This window comes from Anoplopoma fimbria, chromosome 2 (genome assembly GCF_027596085.1).
Source record: "Anoplopoma fimbria isolate UVic2021 breed Golden Eagle Sablefish chromosome 2, Afim_UVic_2022, whole genome shotgun sequence".
In the NCBI taxonomy this organism is placed as follows: Eukaryota; Metazoa; Chordata; class Actinopteri; order Perciformes; family Anoplopomatidae; genus Anoplopoma; species Anoplopoma fimbria.
Window position 1 is genome coordinate 13694799 of NC_072450.1, and position 26440 is coordinate 13721238.

General features: G+C 40.7%; 1 protein-coding gene across 1 annotated transcript; it reads right to left on the reverse strand.

The window, feature by feature from the left end:
- Nucleotides 1–8554: 8554 nt before the first annotated feature.
- On the reverse strand, nt 8555–25439 carry greb1 (growth regulating estrogen receptor binding 1). Its single transcript, XM_054615633.1, has 33 exons — nt 25286–25439; nt 25070–25177; nt 24420–24596; nt 23874–24056; nt 22608–22721; nt 22370–22507; nt 20757–20918; nt 20471–20596; nt 19219–19404; nt 18812–18948; nt 18213–18489; nt 17968–18096; nt 17647–17859; nt 17205–17402; nt 16869–17052; nt 16578–16761; nt 16079–16215; nt 15602–15953; nt 15369–15484; nt 15031–15236; nt 14290–14902; nt 13593–13749; nt 13394–13496; nt 13000–13149; nt 12714–12850; nt 12447–12608; nt 11325–11529; nt 10995–11157; nt 10710–10828; nt 9842–10074; nt 9392–9592; nt 9145–9283; nt 8555–8809 (listed from the first exon to the last, which is right to left on the reverse strand). The coding sequence occupies exons 1-33, from the start codon at nt 25437–25439 to the stop codon at nt 8646–8648; spliced, it is 6027 nt and encodes a 2008-aa protein (XP_054471608.1). The 3' UTR covers nt 8555–8645.
- Between the last annotated feature and the right edge of the window lie 1001 nt (nt 25440–26440).

Here is a 26440-nt window from a genome sequence, read left to right on the forward strand (position 1 = left end):
TTTTATTTTTCGCTTATGCATGGTGATGCAATGGTTTTGAGCAGGTAAGATGCTTCAAAGCTGCATGTTATATTTTAGCAGTTTTTCACGTGTTTCTATGACATTTGGATTTATCATCTCTGTTTCATTAACTGTGTTATTGAAGGTGGATAATAAAAAAGGTGTCATTCCAATTGTTCTGCTTCTTAAAGGCACAAGTTTAAATGGAATCAATAAAATCTTCCACAGGAATGACAAGTTTACTGCTGTGATGCTTTAGTTTGATAAAATCCTTACATTCCTCTTAATTTGACCGCTTTGAAATTACATCCTTTTATTATTACCCTTATTTAGCTATGAGGAGAAGAGTAAACAACATGTGAAAACCAAGATTCTAAAACTAGACGATGTACCAACACATTTATAAAAAATATAAAGCAATCTTAGATTCCACAGAGTTGGTTAAATCTAAAAAAATCACATGTAGAGCAGTAAATGTTTGGGCATATTCCTAAATGTATAACAGAGAAGAGTAACAGTAAACAATATTGTGTTCTTATTAAGCAATAGATGTTTAGTATGTGAACTGAGAAGACAAGAATAGCATTGACATTCAGAAGACTTGTAGGCATCTGCAATGTGCAACGTACCGACTGTGTCTCAGTTTTCAAAATGTAAATCTATCCAGCTGTCCAGACAGATTGAGGCCAGACCAAAACATTGTTCATTATTCTTAGTATGTTTTGATTCCCGAACAGCAGACTTCACTTTAGCAAATTAAGGATGTTAAGCTTGAGCTGTTTTTTAACTAAATGTAGCAAGTCATTAAACGTGCAATAATGGTTAGAAAGTTAAAAATAGTTAAAATAGTTAAAATAGTTGTTGTTTTTTCTACTGTTTTTTTTTCTCTTGTTTTATTTTATTTTTTCTGACGTAGAAATCCCATTTACTACAACTCTGCAACTGCAAAATTGTACCCTATCTTTGTGGAAAACAGTGGTATTTCAGGAAGCTCCAGTTTTGCCCCAATTGAAAGGAATAGTTCAAGATTTTTGTCTTCAGAAAGCTCAAACTATCAAGCTATTCCTAAGCGAGGAAATTATCATTGTGATTTGATACATATTAACAACTACTGAAACAAGGTAACAAGGTTTTTTTTGTAATTTTACGACAGGGTTGCACGACAACATTTTGATTGTGGTCCCAATTTGCTACATAGGAAAGATAATAAACAAAAAAACGATACTATAAATGGAGGGTGGAGCATGAGTTAAGGCGTTTCGCAGCCAGTGGAAAGAAGCTGTTTTGAAGTCTGGTGGTTCGGCAACTGATACTTCTGTATCTCTTTCTAGACGACAGCGGGGTGAACAGGTTATGGGTCTTGGGTGGACTTTGTCTTTTAATATCCCCTTAGCTCTTTGCAGGCTCCTCTTCTCACCAATATCACTGATGCTCAGTAGATGGGTGCCAATGGTTCTGGGCTGTTTTAATCATCCGCTCTAGAGCCCTCCTGTCCTCTCTATATGAAGTCTCATTGTTGTTTGTAACCCGGCCGATGACGGTAGTGTCATCTGCAAACTTCACAACAGAGTTCTCTTCATGTTTGGGGTAGCAGTTGTGTGGGTACAGCGTGAACGGGGGGGCTGAGTACACAACCCTTGGGTGCTCCGGTGTTTAACGTTAGAGTCGAGGAGGTTTGTCTGCCAATCCGAACTGCCTAGGGTCTGCTCTAATAACCAGTTGCAGAGTGAGGTACTCAAGCCCAGAGTGCTAAATTTCCCAATCAGTTTCATGGGGGGAGAATGTGTTTCTGCTAGCCATTCATCAGACTGGGGGTTAGTGCCACAGGGCGATCGTCATTTAGACTGGACACTGCAACTACTCCAAGGGTACAGAAACGAAGGTGGCTGTCTTAAAGCACGTGGGAACACTCTCCTGTGACAGTGGTATGTTGAAAATGTCAGTGATGACATCAGTTAGCTCGTTGGCACATGTTCTTATTACACGACCAGGGATGTTTTCAGGCCCAGAATCTTTACTCATATTCACTGTCATAAGGGTTTTCCTCACATCCGCTGTGGATACTGACATTGGACGGTCCTCTGGACGTGGGGGAGACTTGGCAGTTTACTCTTTGTTGAGTAGAGATCCTGGCATAATGCTGCTGAGAATAATCTGTGCAGGAAAACAATAAAGTTAAAGTTCGAAAGATTGTTGCTGCACAAACAGACACGACCGATTCAGCTCCACCGGACAATGACAGAACATGATTTTAAATTATAAAAGGTTTCAGTGTTCTTTTTAACTGATAATATATGTTGCTGACTTCTGACTGTAATCAGATTATAGGACGATTATGTAAGGTGCTATTCCCTGACAGACCTCAGAGTCGAGTCTGAACACAGAGTTCCCACTTTAGAGAAATAAACACAAAAGCTTGCCTGGCTGGGTCTCATGGTGTTTTGTTTTTGCTCAATGATTCTGAGAATCCCCCCCCCGAAACCTTACACTCACAACATAGTAAAACACTTTCACACATACCGCACACTGTAACTTTCTCGACATGTGACCACTAAAAGGGAAGTACTTGAAACTTCTTTCAAGGAATGTGAGGGAATGGGTTTTGTCGTGTGTCTAGTCACATGTAATACAGTTCATGACTCTTTGGACTCATTTCTGCTGTCAATCAATATTTGCACTAACGTGCACTGCATAACTGTTGAACATGTGACTATTCAGTTTGTCAGAGTTGCTAATGGACACACACACACACACACACACACACACACACACACACACACACATGCACGCACGCACGCACACACGCACACACACACACACACACACACACACACACACACACACACACACACACACACACACACACACAATCAGCAGCAGGCTGCCAGAGTGGGAACAAGGACTCACGTGTTGGGTTTTCTAAGAACTGAGTCATTCAACAGGGAGCAACAAGTAGCCAACTAGGGGAGGGGAGAGGGGGATTGTTGGACAGAGAGAATATGGAGATAGGACAGAAGGCGAGAGAGAGAATTTGCAGAATGTTAATGTTTGTGTGGATGTGGGACATACAGACAAAGTTGTAGAGGTGTGACAGAGAAGAAAAACTGGTTTATTTACTCCATTGCGAAGGTGAGGCTTTGGAGCACAAATTATGTTTTTCAGTTTAAGTAAAAATAGTAATTTTTAAAGTTGAAGTCAAAGTTGGATAACACAGCAAGTGGATTTATACATGGATTAACAAAATAATATTTTATATCAAATTCATTTATTGGCTATTTTATTAATTTGTTCCTTGTTTTACTTTTTTCACTTTTATCCCTTCTTAAATTTGCTCAACATTTTGAGAAATAGATTGATTTTTGGACCCCTTAAAACTTTTTAGTGGCTCACACAAGTCATTGATCAATTTCATTGATAACGGCTCATGTGCTTATTTTGTTTATGTGGGTATATGCATGAACTGTATGCGTCTGTGTGTGCATGTTAGCGGGTCTGTCTGTTTATAGTATGTACATGTGTTTTTGTGTGTTCTGAGTGATGTGTCCTCTAGAGCGCTCCAGGTACCGCCCTGCAGTGTCCGCTCATGCCAGACACGTGAGTGGAGGGAGAGGAAGGAGAAAGCCGGTTCGCTGAGACAGGGGTTGTCTGATCTCTCCCAGGAACTCTCTCTAGGGTCAATAATGCATTCTTTTCATTGCCACAGTGACGGGGGTGTCTTTCAGGGGGATGGGCTGCATGTGCCTATGAGAAGGCTGTATGAGCCATACATCACAACTAAACTAATGAACCCGCCCCTAATGTAAAGTCCTAACAGGCATGCTTCAGGGCTTTAGAAAAACCTATTTAGTTGTGTTTCCTGGGCCAGACATGGCTGCTTAAAGCTTTTATTGACCCCCGTCACCAATCGTGTTGTGACCTTAATAAATAATGCTGGAACAAACATCTGCCTTATGAGATAATAGTAAAATAGCAACAGGGTTGAAATGACCCCAAAAAAGGACATTTCTTCCCAGCTCTTCAGCAATAGAGAGAAAGGTGCATGCTGTCCGTGTGGACACTGGATGGTGAACTGAGGAAACAATCCTCTTATATATTGTGGAGTATTTGTTAGATTCCAACAAAGCATCATATTAACTCCTCATTTTATACTGTGTTATCTTGACTTAAGCAGTTTACAACAGTAGACACACGAGAAACTGTGAACAATAAAGGTTTCCAAATGACATGTTCTGTAAACAGCCTATGGCATGCACATTCATCATTTTAATTGCATGAAGCACATTGTGTGATGCACTGCCTGACATCACAAAGGGCCAAAAAACATGTTTTAACATGTAGTTTGAGGTTTCACAAGATCTGTTTATGTTTGTGTGGATCATTAAAAATAAGCCAAACGGGCATGAGGAATCTAAGGTAAACATGACACAAAAGTCTTTCCTTTCTTCCACTTCCAAAAAAATCTTTAAACATATGAGATTACAAATGATTATTTATCATATATATCAATGAAGATATAGACTAACATCAACAATTGACTTCAGTTGAGGATGAACTTCAGGCAGATATAATCTAAAGGAGATGGAGGAAATGTGGAGGTGCTGCCTGAGCCCACGGAGCCACTCACAGGCCTCCGCATGGTGGGACTGTTGTGTAATAGCTCGGCTGGCTGTGGTGTAAAGATATGTACCAATGTGGGCTTGAGGTCATGCAGGGAGATATTTGCTGTTGATCTAGCACATGGTTTATACTGCACAAAAACAAACAAAAGCTCACATACTCTCTGCATCAGCAGAAGGACACAAAGACACACTTTCTCCTGAAAAACACATGCGCACAGAATGAGCGTGTTATTAGATCACAGTGTTTAAAAAATGGTAATCTTTAAGATTTTCATTTTAACAAATGTATGTCAAGTCACTATCTATCACCAAAGGAGGTAGCAAAACTGGCCTACTGCTGATTTGCAGTATTAAGAACTGAATGTATGTGGCGACATTCCCAGCAAAAATGCTGCATTACAGTTTTACTCCATTATATACACAAACAAATATGCAAACGATTCACACAAATGATCATTTTGGTATTGCATGTGGAGGCAGCCAAATACTCTATACTGCTAAACTCTAAGCACAATTCCATTGTTTTTACTCAAATCAAAATTCTAAATCAGGACTGAAAATGTAATGGTTTCCACTTCAAGGACACGGCCTAGTTTTCTAGGAAAGCAACTGAAGCCCATCTGATCAGTCAGGTAGTGCCTCCTCACATCCATTCCCCCCACATGCCTTTCTCTGTCTTCATTCAGGCCTTCAGGTCAAAATTATTACTATTACAGATTATTCTTAGTAAGAAGTTTGTGTTACAGTGCACTTTTTGGAACTATTCTCCTCTCCATAGGAAGGCCAATCCATAATTTCCATTTGAAATGTTTCCACCTTTCTCAACTAAGCTCAAGATTTTCCACCTGCACCTTGCTTTGAGATCCTCATCTAGCATTAATGCAGTCTTTCAAGAAATGTATTGTTAAAATAACAAATTGAGCCCTTCATGATTTGAATAAAAATAAATTGGAGATATACAGCACATATTTTGTTTTGTTACCAAGGACCAGCTGTTGCAGGGGCTGCCATCCTCTCCGTGGCTGTGGAAGTCCAGCTCTTGCTCTTTAATGGGCCATGGCTCCATGTCTTGATGGATGCAAAGTGCTGCCGTTTAAAGTTCCTACTCTCTTAATTCTGATTTAATCTCTTCATGATGGTGCAAAAGCTCCTCTGGGTGGTTCTGGACGAGTCCTTTGACTCTTAAATGTGAGTAGTCGATGCTTGTGCGACATACTGTGATCCTTTAAGACTAAATTTATCAGTAAGCGTGTTCTGGGAATGGAGTACTTGGAGGAAATCTGAGAGGGTCCAGAGCTGCTGGACTACTGCTGCTTTAGGTGCCCTTCTGACGCCACTGGACCCCCACGTGTGGATGTGTGCCAAATAACATATGACTGCAGCATTCTGAATTACGCAATACAAATACACTGCAATTATAGTTATAATAGTTTTCTGTCTGTATATATTATTATCTTGTTTTCCTTTTACTATGTCTCTTGTTTGCACTATAACCTATGCTGCTGTAATCCTGTAAATTTCCCCACTGCCGGACTAATAAAGGATTATTTTATCTTATCTTATAAATTATAATACATTATGTTTTTCTAGTGGTTTTTTGAATTTCAAAATACTAGATTTGCATGTAATCATTATATATGTATAAACCAATCGTCCTTTTCTTTTTGTAAAATAAAATCTATAAACTCTGCAGGTGTTGTGCTGTTTCCCCGTTGATATTCGTTACATAAACCTGAACCTGAACCAACCCTTATCCCTAACCCTACCACCGAAGGGGGCGCTATCATCTTAATAAGAGGGAAATACTAATGGGTGAGGGAACAGACTTAGACATAACACCTGGTACACCCTTTTATATACAGTCTGGAGGATGGTCGAAGATAATTCATGGTATAGCCTACTGTTCTGAAAACACGAGGTCTTCAGCTTTCAGATTCCATAAACCTAACTGTATGTTGTCCAAACTATGTCTTATTACGATTTAATTCAATAATAAACTCGAAAAAAGTAAAACCTCTTAAAATATACGAGCAACTTATATTCAAAACATCTGGGATACTTTTCTCGTCAGTCTTTCAACATGTTAAATATCCCTGGAAACTAGAAATTCCGAGCTTTCTAAAGCACCGAAACGCACCTTGACTATACACGTTGTTAAAGGCGATACGAGGCAGTCACACCTCTCATCTGACATTCACAATAATGATGATGATGAATGTATGTATGTGCCTGCCAAATATTTCAGTAAGGCATATGTTACTTACACCACCATCGGTTGATTTGAGTGACTCTCGTAGTCTGACGTGAAGGCGAAATGAGTCTGCCATCTTAGTCAAGTTTGACTGACTTCCACTGAAGTATAAAAAAACATTTAAGTAAACTAAAATGACTTCAGAAATGGCCATGGAAACTGATTTTGCTCATTGTTGATGTAACCTGTGCTGGTCAAGTAAAACACAAAACAGAGATAAAGGGCGCTGAGAAATAGTCTACTTGAATATGAAAACTTTGGAGATACCCAAAGACATGTTATTTGTAACATGGCTATATGGAAATTAAGTGTTTTGGAATGAAACTCCAAGTAAACAGTCATTATGTAAACAGTAAACATTGCCAAAACATGGAGGATGCCTGAGTATATTTTAAATAAATTGTATCATAAATGGTGTATTTTCATCAAATTTACAGTCACAGTTGTAGTGAAGATAATGAGGAGACATTCAGCTGCATCATTGTCCTTTGCATCCTTTTTGTGCACTTTAGACTGTTTCAGTCAGCCTTTTTATTGTGTAGATTAAAGCAGTTATGGCAAACTATTCTTAGCAGATAGCTCATAAAAGACATTAAAAGCAAGTTTGCAAACTCCACTGGCCTTTAGGCTGCAAACCTTCAAGTTCAATGTATTACAGTGGTATTTTTCTATTATTAGTAGTATGGTTGATCTTTATCTGTGTATCATGAAATTCAGAGTGATTTGTCAAGGTTCAATTATGTGTACAAGGGACGAACAATCTCACACAAAAGACATTTCAAAAGTCTGTACATTTATACAATTAAAGCCATAAAAAACTGTACATTGTTAAATGCTTCCAACACACAGTGGATTTGTGTCTCTTCAGTAACAAATTAAATCCTCGTACATTCTATGGAGCATAACGCATAACAAATGTTCTACATCCAAACACAAAACTATATCTTGTACACACAGTGGATAAGTACTTCTTTTACATAATACAAATCTGACAAAATATATTCTAAATATTTATCCAAAACAGACATGCAAAACAAACCTACAAAAATCGGCTTATAAAAAAGTTTGTTGCCAAAAATCGGCTACCATTGCACACAAATGATTGTGTCTACCCTTCTATAAAGCTTCTCGTACGGTGGGCACCTGCAAGAAAGTGTGAAGAAAACTGTGATATTGCAATACAAACTTCAGTGCAGCTAAACCTGCAAACATATATAAAGAAATAAAAAAGCAGATACTGCAATTTCTGAGTCTGGTGAGTTTCTTATGAGCGAACACATGATTGATTAACATCTTCCTTCTTCAAAAATACAATGAAGATACTGTGTAAATCTATCAAAGTTTTCTAAGATTAATCCTTTAACCTTTTTAGCACCACTTAATCTCTACACGTTTTGCTTTATTCAGACAAAGATGTTTTTTTAATATGGGATTTTTTTTTATCTTTGATCAAAAAGATTACTCTAACCGTGATTTATGAAGTGGTGCATAAACCACACTAAATGCAAACAACAACCTTACCAGAAAAAATGTTTCTGAAAAATTCTTGATGTTTTCTGTACAATCTCTTACTAACTCACAGGATAACCATGATTCAATAAAGGCCACATAAAAGACATATTTTGCAAAACGATTTCCTCTTGTTTCATGGCCATAACACGTTATTGTCCATTCAGAGCCTATGTTAGCGCAAACTGTCATGCTATAAAAACACGCTAGTAGATTCCTCCCCTTTAGCAATTGAAGTGATTCAGATCCTGACAGATGTGTTTCAGTCATATATGTTTTCCAGTCAGGAAGAAGAGCGGTCGGTCCTCCTTGGCGTTGGCAGTCTGGAATTCATCGCTGAGCCTGAACCTCCACTCCTCCTCCAGCTCCAGCCTGCCAACCGTCTGCCTCAAAGAGCTACGATCTGCGCTGATGACACACAGAGTCGCACCTATAGGGAAGCACGCAGAATAGATTGGATTAAACTTTAAATATGACAGGAATAGTCACATTTTCTGGCTTTATTTAGTGTACAGTAGAGGGTTATGATATCTAACAGAGGGCCTTGGCTGGGATTGAACCGGTAATATGGTTTGGATGTCCCATGTGTTTTTTCTTTGTAACTAAAATGCTACATATAGCACATTTAGGTATTTAGAATGAGATCCAAGATTTCATGTATAGATTGCTCTGTACTATACTAAAAGAAATTATGCAAATCTGCCATCTATAACACACATACCAGTATATTTTTTATCATTGTGTGTATTTGGTCTGTAATTGTACCTTTGAGGAAGGTGAACTTCTTGAGGAACCCAGGCGTCACAAAGGAGTCAGCGAAACAGAGGAGAAGTCCACTGAACAGCAACCCTGTGGTGCTGATGTTGACGGCGTGAGGTCTGGAGCTCACAAAACACACCGTCACCTGCAGGACGCAAGAAGAGTGTGACTTTCATACAATGTGTGTTGGAATTTATACTCCTTTTCAGAGGTTAATAAGTTACCACAAAACAAAGAGGTTGCGTGTCTTTACCTCAGGTCCCAGGTTGAGATAACAGTCCACAGACAGTACAGGGTGTGTGTGGTTCTTGGTGCTGAGTGGAAACAGCTTCTGTCTGGTGTGTTGAAGATATTTTTCCAGGAGCAGCTGAGCCGGTGTAGCCAGAAAGAGGTGCTTGCTGTCTGGGGCACAGATGTACTGCGAGGGCCCCACGGAGGTGGGGACATCTGTCGTCTGGAGACATTACAAACTTTTGTTTAATAACCTTTGATGCAGTTATTTATGTGTTAAGATTAATGAGGGTGGAATTAAACATTTTTAATTTAACTTTGTTTTTCTGGGAAAGACTATTAGCTGCAAATGTGGCATTATATGTGTAACTTACTATACAAAGAAATAATTATTTAGTATTCTATGAATCTGTCTCTTTCCTCTGCTCTGTTAGTGATATGTGGTTTGTTGTCATGTGTCTTCAGCATCTACCTTGGTCTTGATAATAAACGTCCTGTATCCTCCTATGGCAATCTGCTTCTTCATGACGCTGAAGCTGTTAAACCGGCAGACAAGCAGTCCTGCGCTGTGCAGCCTCAGGGTGAAGTCCACATCGTGACAGGTGAAGCGGTTCTGGTCGTACTGGACATTCTGGCTCCGGTCGACATTGAGGAGGAGGAAGTCATGAAGGAGACCTCTGGAGAAGGGCTCCCTCTGTTTATTACCTGGAGGAAACAGAATAAATGCAACTTCAAATTTATTTCAGTCATTAAGCAGAACATTTTGTTGTGCATTCCACTTTATTAGTTTATTGTGATTCATAAAGTAGCTAATACATTCAAATGTAGGATTTAAAAAGACAAAACTGTCAGCCAAAGCTTTACATTTTGAGGCTCTTTGTGGCAGGTTATTTGAGGAAGCACACTGGCTAATGGGGGTTTGTTTAAAGATACAGAGATCAGAGATACAGCTTAGAGCCAGACCTACAGAAATGTAATGATGCTTTAAAATACTATCTGTAAAATCTTTCAGGTAAATAAGTTAACCCTGAAGAGAGGGAGACACAACAATCTGTATCTGCAGACTAGATCTGAGGCATGTACAGCCCGTAGAAATTCCCCTGAATGTTTCAAGGCATTCTTATGAACCCGCATTGTAGTGGTTTATTATTTTGAAGTGGCCTGTGCAGGCCAATACAAAATATTTGCAATAGTTAGTTAGTGAAGCTTATGACGTTAAACTTTTAGTGTGTGTGTGTGTTTGTGATTACACTTTTCGAGGGTGTAGTTTGTTCTATCATGATACGTTATTGATACTAAAAAAATATTTCCTTTAAAAAGGAAACATCATGAACCCTGACCTGGGAGTCCACGGCTGCTCCACTTCCTGATCCCGCACAGTCCGTAGTGGGCCAGGTCTGGACAGGCCTCCATGTGTTGTAAGATCTGCTTCAGTGACACAGCGTGCTCCACTGAACCACTGACAACAACATAGAGAAAACAGTAACTATGTTAAAACTGACTCATAACATGAACAAACATATTCTTACTTCCAATACAATCAACAGCTATTTTGTCCAGACACACACACACACACACACACACACACACACACTTATTCGTATAAATAATGTGCTTGTATATACTTGCGCGAGTCGAGGTCCACTGTGTTCCACATAACACAGGAGTCATCGGCGAGAATGATAAAGGGCCAGACGTCAACTGTTGGCCCTCCTCCCTCCAAACGCCGACTGCGCTCCAGCTCCAAGTTGTGATAGGAGAGCTCTTTAATCAGGAAGTGAGCAGCACCTGCAGAAGAACAGAAATCCTTAATTAAGGTTGTGGACTACACAAAAACAGTTTACATGACTTTTCCGTACTGTATGTGTCAGTGTTACTGCTTAGGATGCTTGCATTAAAAAAATCTATGAAATTAAGAAGTCCCTTCATATCTAACAGTAGTAGCGATAACATACCTATTCCAGCTCCATTGAAGACAGTGGGCAGTACCAGCATTATGTGGTTGGGCCAGTACTTCTTATACACAGCCATCTCGTACTCTTTGACCACCAGGATATGTAGATGTGAAGCTCCATCCATAGCATGGTACAGGTTAAACAGACCATGCTCATGACGACCAGTGGTTGGGGTGAAGATTGGACTCTTGATGCAGTCTGGGCTCTGGGGGAGAAGAAATTATTTTTACGTGTGTCAATTAATCTACAAAATCCTCTTAAAGAGAAAACCCATGTGCACATATTTTGCACATGGGAAAAAATAGGAACCATTGAGTAATCCATTTTCCCATAAGGACAATTGTAGTCATAGTTTAGCCTGTACCACCACCTAGTGGAGCTCAAGGGTGTTGCACTGTACTCAACCCTGCAAGTCACCACTTAACAGTAAATGTGTTTAAATTTTCTCTATATTGTGAGATAAGCAGAGTGGTTCTCAAACCTTTTCTGTCATTCCCCCCTTTGGAGGAAGAGATTTTTCTTATTTATTGAGTTTTCAATGAATTTTGACTTTTGGACTGAGACAATTACAGGGACAAAGAGTGCTGCTTTGCTTGCTGTGTGTGTAGAGAGAGAGAAGCGAAAAGAAGGTGGAAGGTTATGTTTCTGTAAGTTATTCATAATTATTATTAATGTCTTGGAAATAGTGTCTTAGAAGTACCGTAAACTTTCCTTTCGTCCATATCTGTCCACTCTGTAAACCCTTTTGTGTAAATACCATTGCTTTTGTGATAGCCGATTTGTTTACTGTCCACCATGAAAAAGATTCCATTGTCAAAACATTAGGTCTGCATCATAATTAGTCCATCCAAGTGCGCCCCACACTAACTCAATTAGCAGTAACAGAAGATTTACGGTCAGGGTGACTCTGACCCTCCCAAACTACTGATATCCTCACTAATAGTTGTTATCTTCAGCTTAAGACGCTACTAGACTCTATCAGAAGTGTTTGTTAGATGGTCAAACAACTACAGGCCTTATTCTGTTGCTTTATTTTTATTTACTCTGTACATCTGCAGCTAGCAAAAGGAAATGCAAGTATTTGAGATTTGGTCGCTCCGGTTTTACTGAGGAAGGACTCACCCAATCAGAGGTGAGTGGCAGCCGCATGCTTTCCAGCTGGCCACCTTGTTGGCTGAAGCTGAAGTAGTGCTCCTTAGACTTTGGGATGATGAAGTAGAGCTGGATCTCTTCCCCGAGCAGTAGATGGGTGAATGTGAAGGCATGCAGTGTTGACTCATACATCTGATTGTAAGATTAGAGAGGACATACATCATCAGCTGTGACGTCTCAAAAACAGTGTCTGAGTTTCAGCTATCAGATTGTGTGGTTTTTTTGTGTTCTGCTGACCTGGTATCTGGGATTGAAGCCCAAGTACTGATGACACTGTTCACAGTGGTGGTACGTGTTGTACGCCGCATATTTAGACAGCTTGATCCTAGATGTCCGCCTACGTAGGTACACATCTTCCTGGCGCACAGGGTTTCCTTGTAAATTTAAAAGGGGCAAAGACAGATTAGGACAATAGAAGAGATAATTTCTTTGGATTTGTGATTACAAGCAACAAACACTAGAGAAAATTAATGTTTGTGTGTTAATTTATTGACTTGTGTGTGTGTTTTCTGACTGTGCCTACCCTCAAAAATGGGTTTAAATCCAGGGCAATAGACAGAGCTGATGTCATCATATTTGGGGTCATGGATGGTGTAGTCAAAGGGCATCGTCCTCATAATGTCTGGGTTGGGCCAGGAAGCATTAGGCGGGTGGTACAACTCCGCCTGTGCACCTAAATAAACACATTTCAAAGTGTTTGCATTACACAAAAGATTACAACACAAAGAATATTGAAGATTAGGAGCTATTCTGTACACATTCTACAAAATCGAATGTGATCATATGATCTTAGCAGCAATACTAGCAAAACATTGAAACAGTCGAAAATAGATAATTTTTCTTATGTAGAAAGCCTCGTCTCCATTATTTACATAATATAGTTGATACATGGTGGCTACTGCTGCAAATATACTGACTGTAGTTGATGTCTTCTTCATCGTAGATATCCACCTCCATCAGCCTGATCAGCATCCGAGACAAAATACCCAGGAAGTGCAGGTATGCTCCTGTCTTACCCACCTGAACATGGAAAGAAAATCGTCAAATTAGTTGTAGGTATACAGCATAGCGTGAGCTTGACTTGAATAACAGAAAAAAATGAAGAGAGGAAATTACCTGTGGGGGTCCACTGAGCAGCAGCCTGCGAGGGTGAAAGTTGTCACTTCGTCCTTCAGTGCGATTGTTGCTGTCCATGTGGTATGAGCGGGGGACGGTCCACTGACGATAGTACAGTGACTGTTCTGTACATGTCATCATCTTACTCAGCAAGGGCCTGAACACAAAAGGCAAATTTAATAATTAATTACCTTGTAGTGAGCTTCCGATATATTTCTAGGACACACTGAGTGAAAGGTCTGGAAGAACAAAACTGTGAATTGTTCACATTTGTGTATGTCAATTCTGGTTATAGTGGAATAAGACAGGATTAACCAATTCAGCAAAGTCACCAAAAGCCTACAGATTTTGATTTATATGATACAAACTATATTGTATATTGTTTAAAACTTTTCAGTTCTAAACAATATACACACTGAGCCACTGAGGAAATGCCCTACATCCTTAACAGTTAGATTAGCCAATTGGTGGTGTGCCTAAATTAAAGCAAATCAACAATTTTAAGATTGCTAAACCCTTGCATCGTTAAAATAATGGTAACATTGCATTAGTAGACAATGAAACTTCTAAATAGTGTAAGTGTCCTATGGGTAGAATAGTGGCGGATAAACGGTAAGTCAGCTTGTACATCTCGAATATTGTAAAATATTGAGTGTAGTGGTGTGTAAAACAAAAACAAAAAAAGTGCTGGTTTTACCTGAAGCTGCTTGCCCATGCCACAGACATGTGTGGCAGGAATGAAGTACATCGTGGAAGCCCGCTGCTGTCACTGGCTGTGATAATATCGTAGAGGGCACGAGGGAGGAGCACAGAAGGAGGACGACCCTTTCCCCGCGCCCAAGAGCAGCTCAGATGAGGAGAGGAGGCTCGCGGAGACAAGGAGCCAGAGGAGGTGGATTTGGAGTGTTGGCGACGAGACTGGGCAGGGGGAGGTGGTTGAGGTTGAGGGTGGGGTGTTTGCATCTGAGAGGGGGGCTGGTGCTGGGGAAGCGTTTGAGTGTAAGGTTGGGAATTTGTTTGAGATAATGGCTGATTTGGACTCTGAATTTGGGGTCCTGGCTGAAGCTGGGTGATCGGTTGGGCCTGCGAATAACTCTGCACTTGAGGTTGGTGTATTGTAGGTTGAGGATACGGAAAAGACGGGGGCTGGGGTTGAAGTTGATTTTGGGATTGAGAGGGAGGTTGTATGGCGTCCATGGTCCCTTTTTGGGAGACGTTCGGAGAGGTGGTGCTTTGGGCAGGTAAGGGATCTAAAGCTCCGCTGTCTGGACATGACTTGAGCGGCTGGCTGCATGACAGAGGGGAGTCCCCTGGAAACAAATGGAAAAGAAAAGAGTAAGAACAAAACAAAAATTAGTTGAGATAACCCTTTAATCAGCAAGTGAGCATTTCCGACATTTTAAATCTCAAAGAACAGGTCATGTGCATCTCTTCTCACCGTTCTCCTGTCCCTCCTCCTCCTCATTGTCAGTACTGCTGAGTTTCTCTGCGTCACTCTCCAGCAGGTCACTTCCTGGTCCGGGGTTGTGGGGGGGTCGTGACTCTGCTCTCACGAGATAAGCAGCCAGTCCTAGCTCTTGTTCGAGTGTGGTTCGCTGAAGGTAGGAGCAGCTTATCACTCTAAGATCACAATACTTCAACGACCTGTGGGCAGAATTAATTCACTGTTTAAACTCAGTATTCAACATAGCTTTTACTAAAGCAGATTTAAATGCAGAAACTATGGATTAAGACAAAGGTTTAGGGAGTTTTGATCAAAAATCTCTGTATGTGTACCTTGGCAGTGATTCTCCCAGTGGCTCAGCTCCTGACAGGATCAGGATGCAGGGCAGGGCCTCCAGCTCCAGGTAGGTCTGAGGAACCCAGTCAGCATCCTGGATCTTCAGCCATGTCTGAAGGACACACAAAAGTACAGTCAGTCAGTGTATTTTTATCCCTCTACTTGTAAGATCATCTATCCATAAAATTATTTATCTTGTATTTGATAATATTATGACCTGCTACCCCACCTTGATCTGATCAGTGAAGCTCCGTCCTATATTCAGAGTTTGGTTTGGATTCCCCAGTATGATTTCAAAACTCTCCTCCAGACCGAGCTGCCTCCTAACTCTGGACAGCCGTCGATGGGCCCATGCTGCCAGAGCCAGAGAGGGGATACGCAGCAAGACCATGTGACCATGGTGGGCGGGACATTGCTGGGCAGCAGTTAGCAGTGATTGTACAATCTCTTGGGTCTCTACAGAGGTGTGTTTGTGGAGATTGTGGGAGCTGCCGATTCTGCCAGATGCAGCCATCAGAGCTATGCAGTAGTGTTGAATCAAAACTGTAGTCCGGATCACAGCACTGTGCAGTTTAGGGAACCTGGGAGTGAGAAAGATTGTAAGGGGTTCTTGCTCTGTTTTTGTGAAGGCCTGCATGTAATTCAAAGATGCTTGTGAGGAGTAGAGTATTTGTGTGGATTAAGCATGTTTGTGTGTTTGTGCTACCTTTCTTCCAGGGCAGATACCATGCTTTCAAAGGAGGAGTCATAACGCATCAGAGGCAGGCTGCTCCCTGAACGTGTCGACTCTAAAAGCTCTGACACACCAAAGTAGCGTGTCTTCTCATGATACAGGTCCACATCCTACAGGAACAAACACACAATGGTTTGGGTGTAAACTCCCAATCAACCTTTAGATATATGCCACTAGTGTATGTTAAATAATAATAATAATAATAATAATACATTTTATTTGTATAGCGCTTTAAAAGGTACTCAAAGGCATTTTACATTGTTAAGACAGACATATAAAAATAAAATAAATAATATTGTAAACAAGGTAGAGAGATGACATTATAACAGAAATAAACAAAACAACAACAAGAAAAAAGACAAATATAACTAGCATCACAGGTTGAAAGCAGATTTAAATAGATACGTTGTGCAGTTTTGAAAGTGGCAAGTGACGGGAATAAGTGTGTATCAAACACAGACTTCCATCTTACATTACTGAATGCAGAAGGCCAGTGGATCTCATTGTAGGGGCTGATGCGGGTATACTGTGTCTGCAGGGCGAAGGGGAAGGAGGTGACGTGAAGAATTAGGATGTTTGGAGCATCTTGGACCTGACGGGAGTTTAACAGCTGGTCCACCAGACCCAGACTACTGTCTGAGCTACTGTGGGATGCACTGAATAGGACATAGAGACAAAGTTTCACAGAAAGAGAAAATACACTTCATTCTGAATCACTTCTGATCTCTTTGTCATTTCTGTCACACACACACCAAACACACACCTGTTAATGTCCCAGTGGGCATGGTCATGGACCAGGATGTAGAGTGTGTAGGAGTTGCTTTGTGCTTCCTGGATGATGCTGTCAATTCGTGCCTGAGCGCTCTGATCCATCTTGACCACGTAACGCTCAGCCTCCCGTTGAGACAAACACTCCTGGTCTAAACCCCCAAGCTCCTGAAGGACACCTGAGAGACGCAGCCAAAGAGAAAGACGGTCAACATAAAAACACATCATGTCACAGACACACATTAAAAAGATTCAGCTTGTCTCTCCTTTTTAAAGACTGAATGAATAAAAACAAATGCTAATAAAAAAGAGAGTCATATAATTTTCAAACCAGATTTCCAGAGGTGAAGAACAGTCTGCTGAAATGTGACCTCTGAGGGCGGGACCAGGATCAGGAAGCTGACCCTGTCGAAGGAGCCAAGATCCAGGTTCTGTGTGCTGGAGTCTGCTATGGCACAAACATGGGACAGCAGCTTTCTGGCCACTGCCAACTGAATGGGACGAACCTCACGCCACTCTACGGAGTATTCTGCACACACAAAAGCACAAATTCATATCAACTCACTCAAGGAGGAAATGGACATTTAATGTCATCTCTGACTGTTCTTTCATGTTTTACAGTGAATCAAATGCATAACCCGTTTATGACATCTGCCTGAAGTGAACAGTTAATCTTCTCATCCAAAAACATTTCAAAGGACGGTTTCACACTGTGGTGAGGCAAGGCATTGCCTTCCACAGACAGCGTACACTTCAACCTCTCCGTGTCTCACCTGAACAAGTGTCTTTGGGACTTGAGGCTCTTTCTTTAGGGCTGGGTGTGTCTTTTGAACACTGTGTGTGGGAATCCTTTGGACTGTTTGTGTCTTTGGGACTGTGTGTGGTTTTAAGACTCCTCTCCTCAGCTGATTCTTGACTACTGGATAATGGAGACGTCTCACTGCTGTCCACATTGGCACCATCCAGCAGGGAATCTAAATCACCATCTGAGAAACCAAACGGTATACGTTCATGTTGGTGAATTATGACTAAAAGACACATTTATATGCCTGCACTGGACACACAAATGTGCATGTGAAAAAAGGCAAACACACCTTGTCCCAGGGAATTGCAGTAATGGATGAGTTCCTGGGCAACACCAGTGGAGAGCTGGTTGTTGATTTCTTTCAGACCCTCTTTGGGGGAGTACATACTCTCTGCCAAGGCACGACACTGGTGTTTACCTGCAAACCACACACACACAAACACACACATACACATAAATACACTGAATTAAAATCTGCTTTATTTTTTCTGTTTATTTCACAGCACAAAATACATATAAACCCCCAATTCCCACCTGTGACTACCACACAGGACTGTGTTTCCTGTCCCTGTGTTGTGACAATAATGACCACGTAGTTGGTGTTTTCAAGCCGTCCATCCATTAATCTGCTGAACATTTGCTGGAGGCCTTGAGCCAAAGATCCGATCTTTTCCCCAAACACCACCACTCCCTCTCCACAGGACGATGCAGCCAGCTGAGCGAGCCAAGGGAGCTGGCTGGGGGTCAGGGGTTGTTGGCTCTGGGGAGGTAAGGAGAGATGTTGGGGAAGCCCAGGCAGCAAGGATGTGGTCTGGAGACAGGGTAGAAAAAAGGAAGAGCAATTTGTTCAATTATTCAGTCTTACTGGGCCTTGTCATCAGTATTTGTTTCTGCAATATGCTGCATGATGAGGACACATGTTAATCTTGACGTAAAGGGCGACAGAGTACGATTTTTGGGGTATGAAAAGGAGGAAATCTGGGAATGTGTTCAGCCTTACATGAGTCAAGTCTCCTAAAAGCCTGAACCCTAATTTTTTTTTGTAAATGTGTTGGAATTTAACATTTTTATGTCTTTAGTTCTTATTTCTCAAACTTAACATTTTACAAAAGGACACTTCTCTAACATCTCACCTCTATGCCATAGTGCCTCCCTTGGGTGGCTGGTGTTTGAGGCTGCTGGTATTGTCTGATCTCGCTGAGGTGAGACTCCCTCCATGATCTCATGAATATCTGCTCCAAGTCTTCTATTAGGGGCACCTGGTCAGGGCCTTGGATGAACAAAGGTGAGAGACAAAAAAAAAGTAAGAATGGTGAAGAATAATTCAAAATACCTTAGAGTAGTTATTTGTTTTTAGTTGGGGAAATAACAAAAGCCAGAGTCAGAAGACTTCAGCTTGATTCAGTTATAACTGTCTGCCTCCTAGTGGGCATTATGGGACACAGCTATGATTTCATGAAAGGTTAATCACTTCTCCTCTCAGTCTGACTGAACTGTGTATGATTAAATACTTTATTTGTGAAGAAGGTTTTACACTGACCTAGCTGAACAAGGTAGTAGACTGTGAGTAGAATCTGCATCTCAGTTGACAATGGCTGAATGGGTGATGGTCCATAGTGCTGGTAGACTCTGGGCAGTGTCTGAGAGCTCAGATAACAACTCTGAAGCAGAGAACTGAGGAGCACTTCACTGGCATTTCCAGTCAGCTGAGGGAGTGTGCCATGACCTGTATCAATGAGAAGTACACATATTAAACAGGTAATCCCAGTGAGGAGGCTGAGAAAAACTTGGACTTGGGCTGTGTCGCTGGGTGTGAATTTGGCCATTAAACGAAGGGTTGGTCATCCTGCCGATTGCCTCCTCCATGGGCAATATATAAAACCCACAATTGCTTCGAATGTACATGGATGGGAAGTTCCTTTGGACAAAAGAATCTGTCAAATGAATGCAATGTAATACATGGATGGAAAATCCCAAGGGTTCGACTGATAGTTGGCTGGAAAATGGTTAAACGTGACATGATATTTTGTGACAATTACAATGATTAGACATGTCAGTACAAGAAACACAATTGCAAATAACTTTATCTCAGTACTAAGGCTGTCACCTGCTGTTTAAATGACAACAAAAGTATGTACGCATTACATCAGGGCCTATGTTAGATTTTTGTTTGTGTTTCACTTAGTTACTATAAAAAGACCATATAAAGACCAGTTCAGGATTAAGTGGTGGCAAACTGCAATTTACCCCCAACAGAGAGAGGGACAATAGTAGGGATAGGAATATATGATGGAGGGCACAAAGAGCAGCTAAAGTGAAGAAAATGAAAGGAAATGCTGGTTGGTGAGGTGAAGGGCAGATAGGTGATGAATATGAAGTTAAAACAGAAAAGAAATAAGAGAATGAAAGTACACACACCAGATATAGGAAGCGGTTGAGGGCATAAAGGATGGTGGAGGTGGATGAGTTGGCAGGTGATACAAAAGGGTGAAAAGGTTGGAAGGGGAGGGGGGATAGGCTGAGAAACAGCCTGAGGAGTTGGTTGACCTTTAACCTGTGAGGAGAGGCGAGCTAAACCTGCCATCTGTCGGGTGGTTTCTGAAACCTCACCTTTTCACCTGCTTGAGAAAGTCCAGTACTGACAGCTGGGTGGACAATGATCACCAACCAAGTAGTCAGTAAGGACTTTGACTGATTGGCTAGTCAACACTCTCACAGGTACAAATAATCTAATACGGAAACAAAAACTGCCTTCTATTGCCATAAATCACTGATATAATTGGCCATCTAACCTTTAAAGATGACAGGTTGCAGTCTGCAGGTGCGTAGCAGCTGATCAGGGATTGTTACAGACAACTCTGGTGGAGAAAGTGGGGTTAAGGAGGACCCCTGCAATGAACTCAGCGGGGCTGCAGTCTCTGAAGAAAGCACAGAAATATGAATCAAATGTACACATAGACACATATAAATACTGCAAGAAACACACAACTGTATAATTTGTATATAGCTGTATATATATATAAATATGGCATTAATTATAACCACATAATTGTCCCATGTCTCTTCTCCCTGTTTTACCTGATCTGGCTACATTGGTGATGACAGAGGACACTGATAATGTTGATAAGGCTGATGAAGATGGTGGTGTCTTCACAGCGCTCTCTGGCAGACTGTTGGCAGATGTCTCAGGCGACCAGCCCTTGTGCCTCTTTTTTGGAGGTCCTGCATTTGCATGGGAGCCTGCAGGATAAAGAATATGATCACAAAGTATATTAACTTATAAGCTTATAGTTTATACTTTTAATGCTTAGTAACTAAACATTTTTCATATTTAAAATCTTAATTTAGACAAATTTAAATACATTTCAAATATGTTGTCATAAGTACATAGATATTGTATTTTCTGCTTTGTACCCAACTAAGGGAGTTGCTGCTTCTGCTTTCATATTTTTAAGTTACATTTTTTCCGTTTTGTTCAGTTTTACATTTTTCTACAATTCAGTCTGCTTCAGGAATGACTTCCTGTATAGCAGAGGAGTCATTTTTGTAATTTTATTGAGTCATAAATCAACAGAACATTCCATATTATGTTTTAGGATGGACTTCTGTTAATACAGTAATGGAAAACAGTTGTATTTTAGTCATACATTAACCTGTCTCTTTCTCTTCCTCTCAACCTCTGTTGAGATGCAGTAATAGGGAGACACATAAAAGGTCCACTTGTTAAAAGGGCCATGAAAAAAAAAACATTGACAGGAAGGAAGTTTTTCATTCAGCGGGTAAGCAGGAAAAAAGAAGAGACAGAGAGGGAATTTTATAACCCTGGTTAATAGAGGTGACAGACAGAGGTAGAGAGACAGAAAGACAAAGGACCCCCAACACACAATGCAGCTGCCTTGCTTCTGTATAGCAGGGGTGTTATAACACACACAGACACACACAGTTTGGGCTGCTGGATGTAGGAGCGCTCCCTTTCAGAGGTGTGAAGAAACTCAGGGTTTAATGACAACAGACACAAACTGACCACATTTACATGCACACAAGAAGCTAGATAATGGTGAGAAATCAGATAAATATGTTTGATATTTGATGCGCTACAATCCTCTGATAACTTAAAATCCCAGTTTACATGAAGTTAGTTCGTGAGTTATCAGATTTATTCAATAACTATATAAATTTTGGTATATTTCACAAATATTGTGATACTGACATTATCATTTGATTGTTTTTTTTAACAGTGCTGTCTTGAGAATGTTGTGAAGGTTAATATCTCTCACTGGCGTAAAATTGCTGGAACAATCCACACAGGATGCTTTTAAAAACTTCATTATGCAAGTGCGTGTCTGAGAAGGACTTCTGCGGCAATCAAGATGGTCCACAAAGCCAGGAATAATCTCACTGCAGATGCACTGAAATGCACTGAAGGATTCCTAATTTACTAAAATATTTAACCTAAAACCCCATACAAACATTCAGGACAAAATTCAAAGTGGATAACTAAATTTTTATAAATTAGTAAATTGGCAATAAACACCTATGATGATGTCGCCAAAGACGTTTTTATTGTAATTAGGAATAACTTGAAGGTCACAACCAAGTGTCTAATTTTCTAAATTCATGTCATAGATACACATCTTTCTGGATATGATTTGGATTATAGAGCTAAGGTCACCAGTCGGCACAGTCTGTACCTGTAGCTGAGGGTCTTCCAGGCCCTGACTGATTTAAAGGTGGCTGGGTGATGGAGGGAACAGCCTGGTTGCCATTTGTCAGCGAGTGTGGGACGTCAGCTGTTTGTGGCAGACCGATGGGGTCCACATTTGATCCTGCTGTTTACAGATAGACAAGAATGAGCAATAACATTAATAACTGTACATTTTCATGAAAAAGATTTCTGTGATTCTGTGTGTTTGCATTTGTATGTGTTACCTGTGTAGCTGCCAGGTGTGTGTGTTGGGTGTGTCAGTGCCATGTTTGGTGGCGGTTCGTCTGATGTCACATGGCCTTCTGAGAGGCCGGACCCCATCTTTCTCATCCTGCCATCTGAAACACACACAGACACACAAAACTGAGTAATTTGATATCCAGGGAGACAGAAACATTTCAGTAGCTAGGTCACTGCGATAACTTTATTCGTTAGGCCTGTATTTGTGGGCATATAACAGAGGCCGTTCCATGAAAAGTTGACTAACAATATAACTTTTCTGAGTAAAGCCAGGAACCCACAGATTTAGAACCATGATCTGATGCAAAAAGACAAAGTTATCTAGAGAACTCTGTATTGAAGTTAATCTGATAGCCCTGCAGCAGAGGAGAATAAACTGGATGATTGAGGGGTATTTCAAGAATGATTGCATGTGATAGATGTACACTGTTTCTCAATGGTCCAGGAGAAGAGTATGTTTTCTTTTTGTGAGGAATGAGTCAAATTCAGTTTTCCAACCTATGCTACTGATGGTGAATCTGCACTGGATTCTACTAAAGTCTGTCGCTGCTCAGCTTTGGTATCCAAAACATTTCACCATTGCTTTATAGCAACACACTTTTTTCCAGGGAAAGGGCTTAATCAGTGAGCGTGTTGCATAATCCAGACTCAATATCAGAACTTTTCCAGCTTTGAAAATGATGATCTCTGGTAGCATAATTGTTTTTATTGTAACCTTAGAAATACCCAAAACTTTCTAAGACGAAGACGTTTAAACTCTTAAGCATCACTCTTTCCTTCCAAAACACCAGGAGTAAATTAGGAACCAAGCAAAAGCAACAGGATAAGGTTAGAAGGAAACACAATATCTACAGGGATACTTCTCTTAGTTTGATGGGTTAGCTCCAACATGTCGCCTCTGTGTACACTCTGTAGTTTCACCTTTCACCTGTCCTTAAGGATCAACTACCTGTCCATCTGGTCAGACTTGTGCACTCATTGTCCCTAGATTAATACAATTCAGAATTTTGGAGTTTTCTATGACAATTAAAGTCCTAAATTGAAGATAAAGGTCTCTAACCCTAATGCATGAATTGTGCTTATACATCTAATCTAAACCCTTGTATTAATGCTTTGCTTCAATTGCTTCACTTCTATAATGAACCCCTCCACTGCTGAACCACCAGTGTGTCACAGAAGGGACATACTGATGGCTCACCGATTTAAATGTAAACATTCAAGGAAAACTCCCAAAACGATCCTTCTCTTACCGTGTCCCCTCCAGCAGATGGGCGCTCCTTTGATCAGCACGCCCTGGTTGTTTCGATACAGATGGTACTTCAAGTGCTTCTGTTTCTTGGGCTGGGTGCTGAGCTTCAGGTTAATGTGGTTAGAGAACTCTGTGAAATAGCGAAAGCCTTTCTCTCCACAGCCCATACAGTTCCCTAAGAAGCCTAGAGGGAGCACACATTCAGAAAATGTACCTTTACTACAGGCTGCTCTTTATGTTCCCACAGTCACACATGTTACCATTTCAATCATGTCGCAAATGCATTGTCATCAACTTAAAAGGAATAGTTCAACATTAGTTTAAGGGGTGATAATATTGTTTTTAATTTGGAGAGAGACTGTGATGCTGTTTCCCTTTGTTTCTAGTCTTGATTTTTAGCTAGGCTGAACATGTCCCATCTCCTCTGTCAGATGAATTTTCCTCATATCAATATTGGAAAGAAAGCAAACAAAGATTTTTCCCAAAATGGTGAACTTTTCCCTAAAAAAAATATATTTTCCTGTTTCTGTGTGAGTCTCCAGCTCACCCAGCAGTGCATTGTGACCCCGTTCGTCTGGCAGGAAGCGGCGGTCCACGGCACACACCAGCAGGCTCTCAGGGAGGGAGGGGGACTTCACCCCAACCATCATGAACCCAGGGGGCAGATCCAGGGGATCTGATGCCAGCGAGGACAGACGCAGGTCTCTGCCTGCCTGACAAAAGCCTGTAGGGAGGAAAAGACAGGATAGGAGTTATTTCACAAAATCAGGAAACTCTTCTTTGACTTTTAAATTACTTTCCTTTAATGTTGCAAAATGAAGAAGAGCAATGATAAACACTACGCAAATAGCTGGCCTGGTCAATTTCTGCTGTTTATTAATCGTTTATCTACTGTCAATTGAGATTTCCAGTACAGTCAAATTGTATTTTCTCTTTCTAACCATACCACGACCAACCACACTCACCAAACTGACCCTTTTACAGTGTGTGACCATATATAGCAGAATGCACAACCAGCCACACTTATCATATCTCCCTTTGAACATTTACATGTTTCCGGCATAAATAAGGTGAACACTGATTAAATGCAAGATGTGACATATTCTATATTAAAAGGGAAACTGCAATTCCAGGTCAAGGTATTTCTTTGAAGAATATATACAATTTTTTTGTATATATATGTTTACATGCACAAACCATCTGTGGTGCAGCATCCTTCAGGTGGGGGCTTCATCTGATAGGGTATTGGGGGGCTGTTAGACTCTGAGCCAACTTCATCATCTTCATCATCATTCTCTGTGCGGCCTGTTGGACACACACGCACACAAAAAACATACAATTTTAATGTTGAACAAGAGTGACAAAGTTGCTAAATAGTTATCACATCTTCTCCTTTGCATCCATGCAACCCACCATCATGTGCCGATGGCTGCTCCGTCTCAAGGTATAGCTGTGAGAAGACAGGTCGAGGCACTACAGTGTTTGACCTCAGCGATGCCTCAATGGAGTTATGGAGGACCTCCTCAAAGCGCGTGGTCCGCAGCTGGCCTGCATAGGAGTTCCCCATTGGTGTCCTGCAAAAAAACAGTGACTTTGTGTTGGACACTCAAGAGATATTTGTAAGCTGACACTATTTTTTTTATTGTGTGCGTTAACTATTTACCAAAACCCCAATGTACTTTGTGTTCAGTTCAACTTTTACTGCACAGAAAGTACATTTTTGCTACTTTCAGTCATTCCATTACACTGTATGATTTAGCTTTAAAGAAGTTTCAGCTTTAGAAGGAAACAAGAAAAACAGAATTCATCCCCGGGATATTTAACCAACAAGGTCCTTTAGAGAAATAAAGAGTAAGAATGAACTATGACAATAAAAAGGACTCTGTATGTCATACAAGACAGAATACATTCTAAGTTAAACCCCTCTGGCAATGAGAATAAATGTACTGCTTAATAATGTCAAACCACACACACACACACATTCATAGACACATCCAAATTATGCACCAATGAATAGACACAAACACTGAAATCCACTGAAAGCACATCCACTCAAACAGAATGACACACACAGGCCCACACACACATAAACAGTGGATGGCATCTGTCCAGATAGCAGGCCATAAAATCAGCTGCACTGACAGAGTCAGGACACCCTGACCTAGACGCTGCACTATTTTTCTACTTTCTCTCTCTCCCTGCATCTCTCGCTCTCTGCTTTTCTCTCTGCTTTGCCTCTCTCATTTGCTCTGCAACAGATTAAAAACAACCACAAAAAAGCAGTTCTTTGCATGAATTGTCTGAAAATATGCCTCAAATACTGTTGTTTTAGCTGTTTAAGTCTAGCATATCACCATGAATACATGAAAAATTTCCACATTCTAATTGTTCTTTAAACAGGTTCAAGAATAATAGAAATTGTGAGAAACATTTTTGAACAATGCACTTAAAAGAAGTGCTTTGTCATTTGTTTGTCATTGTGTCATGCAAGACACCTCACACACGACACATGAGATTTTGATAATGTGTGTGATTTTTAAAATTAGAATGATTACTAGTATGTAAATA

Coding starts and splice junctions, on each gene's coding strand:
- greb1 (XM_054615633.1), bottom strand. CDS start 25,439: ATGGGGAACTCCTATGCAGGCCAGCTGCGGACCACGCGCTTTGAGGAG. Junction 24,597..25,069: donor AGGATGCTGCACCACAGATG/GTTTGTGCATGT, acceptor TCCTCCCTACAG/GCTTTTGTCAGGCAGGCAGA. Junction 16,762..16,868: donor GCCCACTGGGACATTAACAG/GTGTGTGTTTGG, acceptor TGTCCTATTCAG/TGCATCCCACAGTAGCTCAG.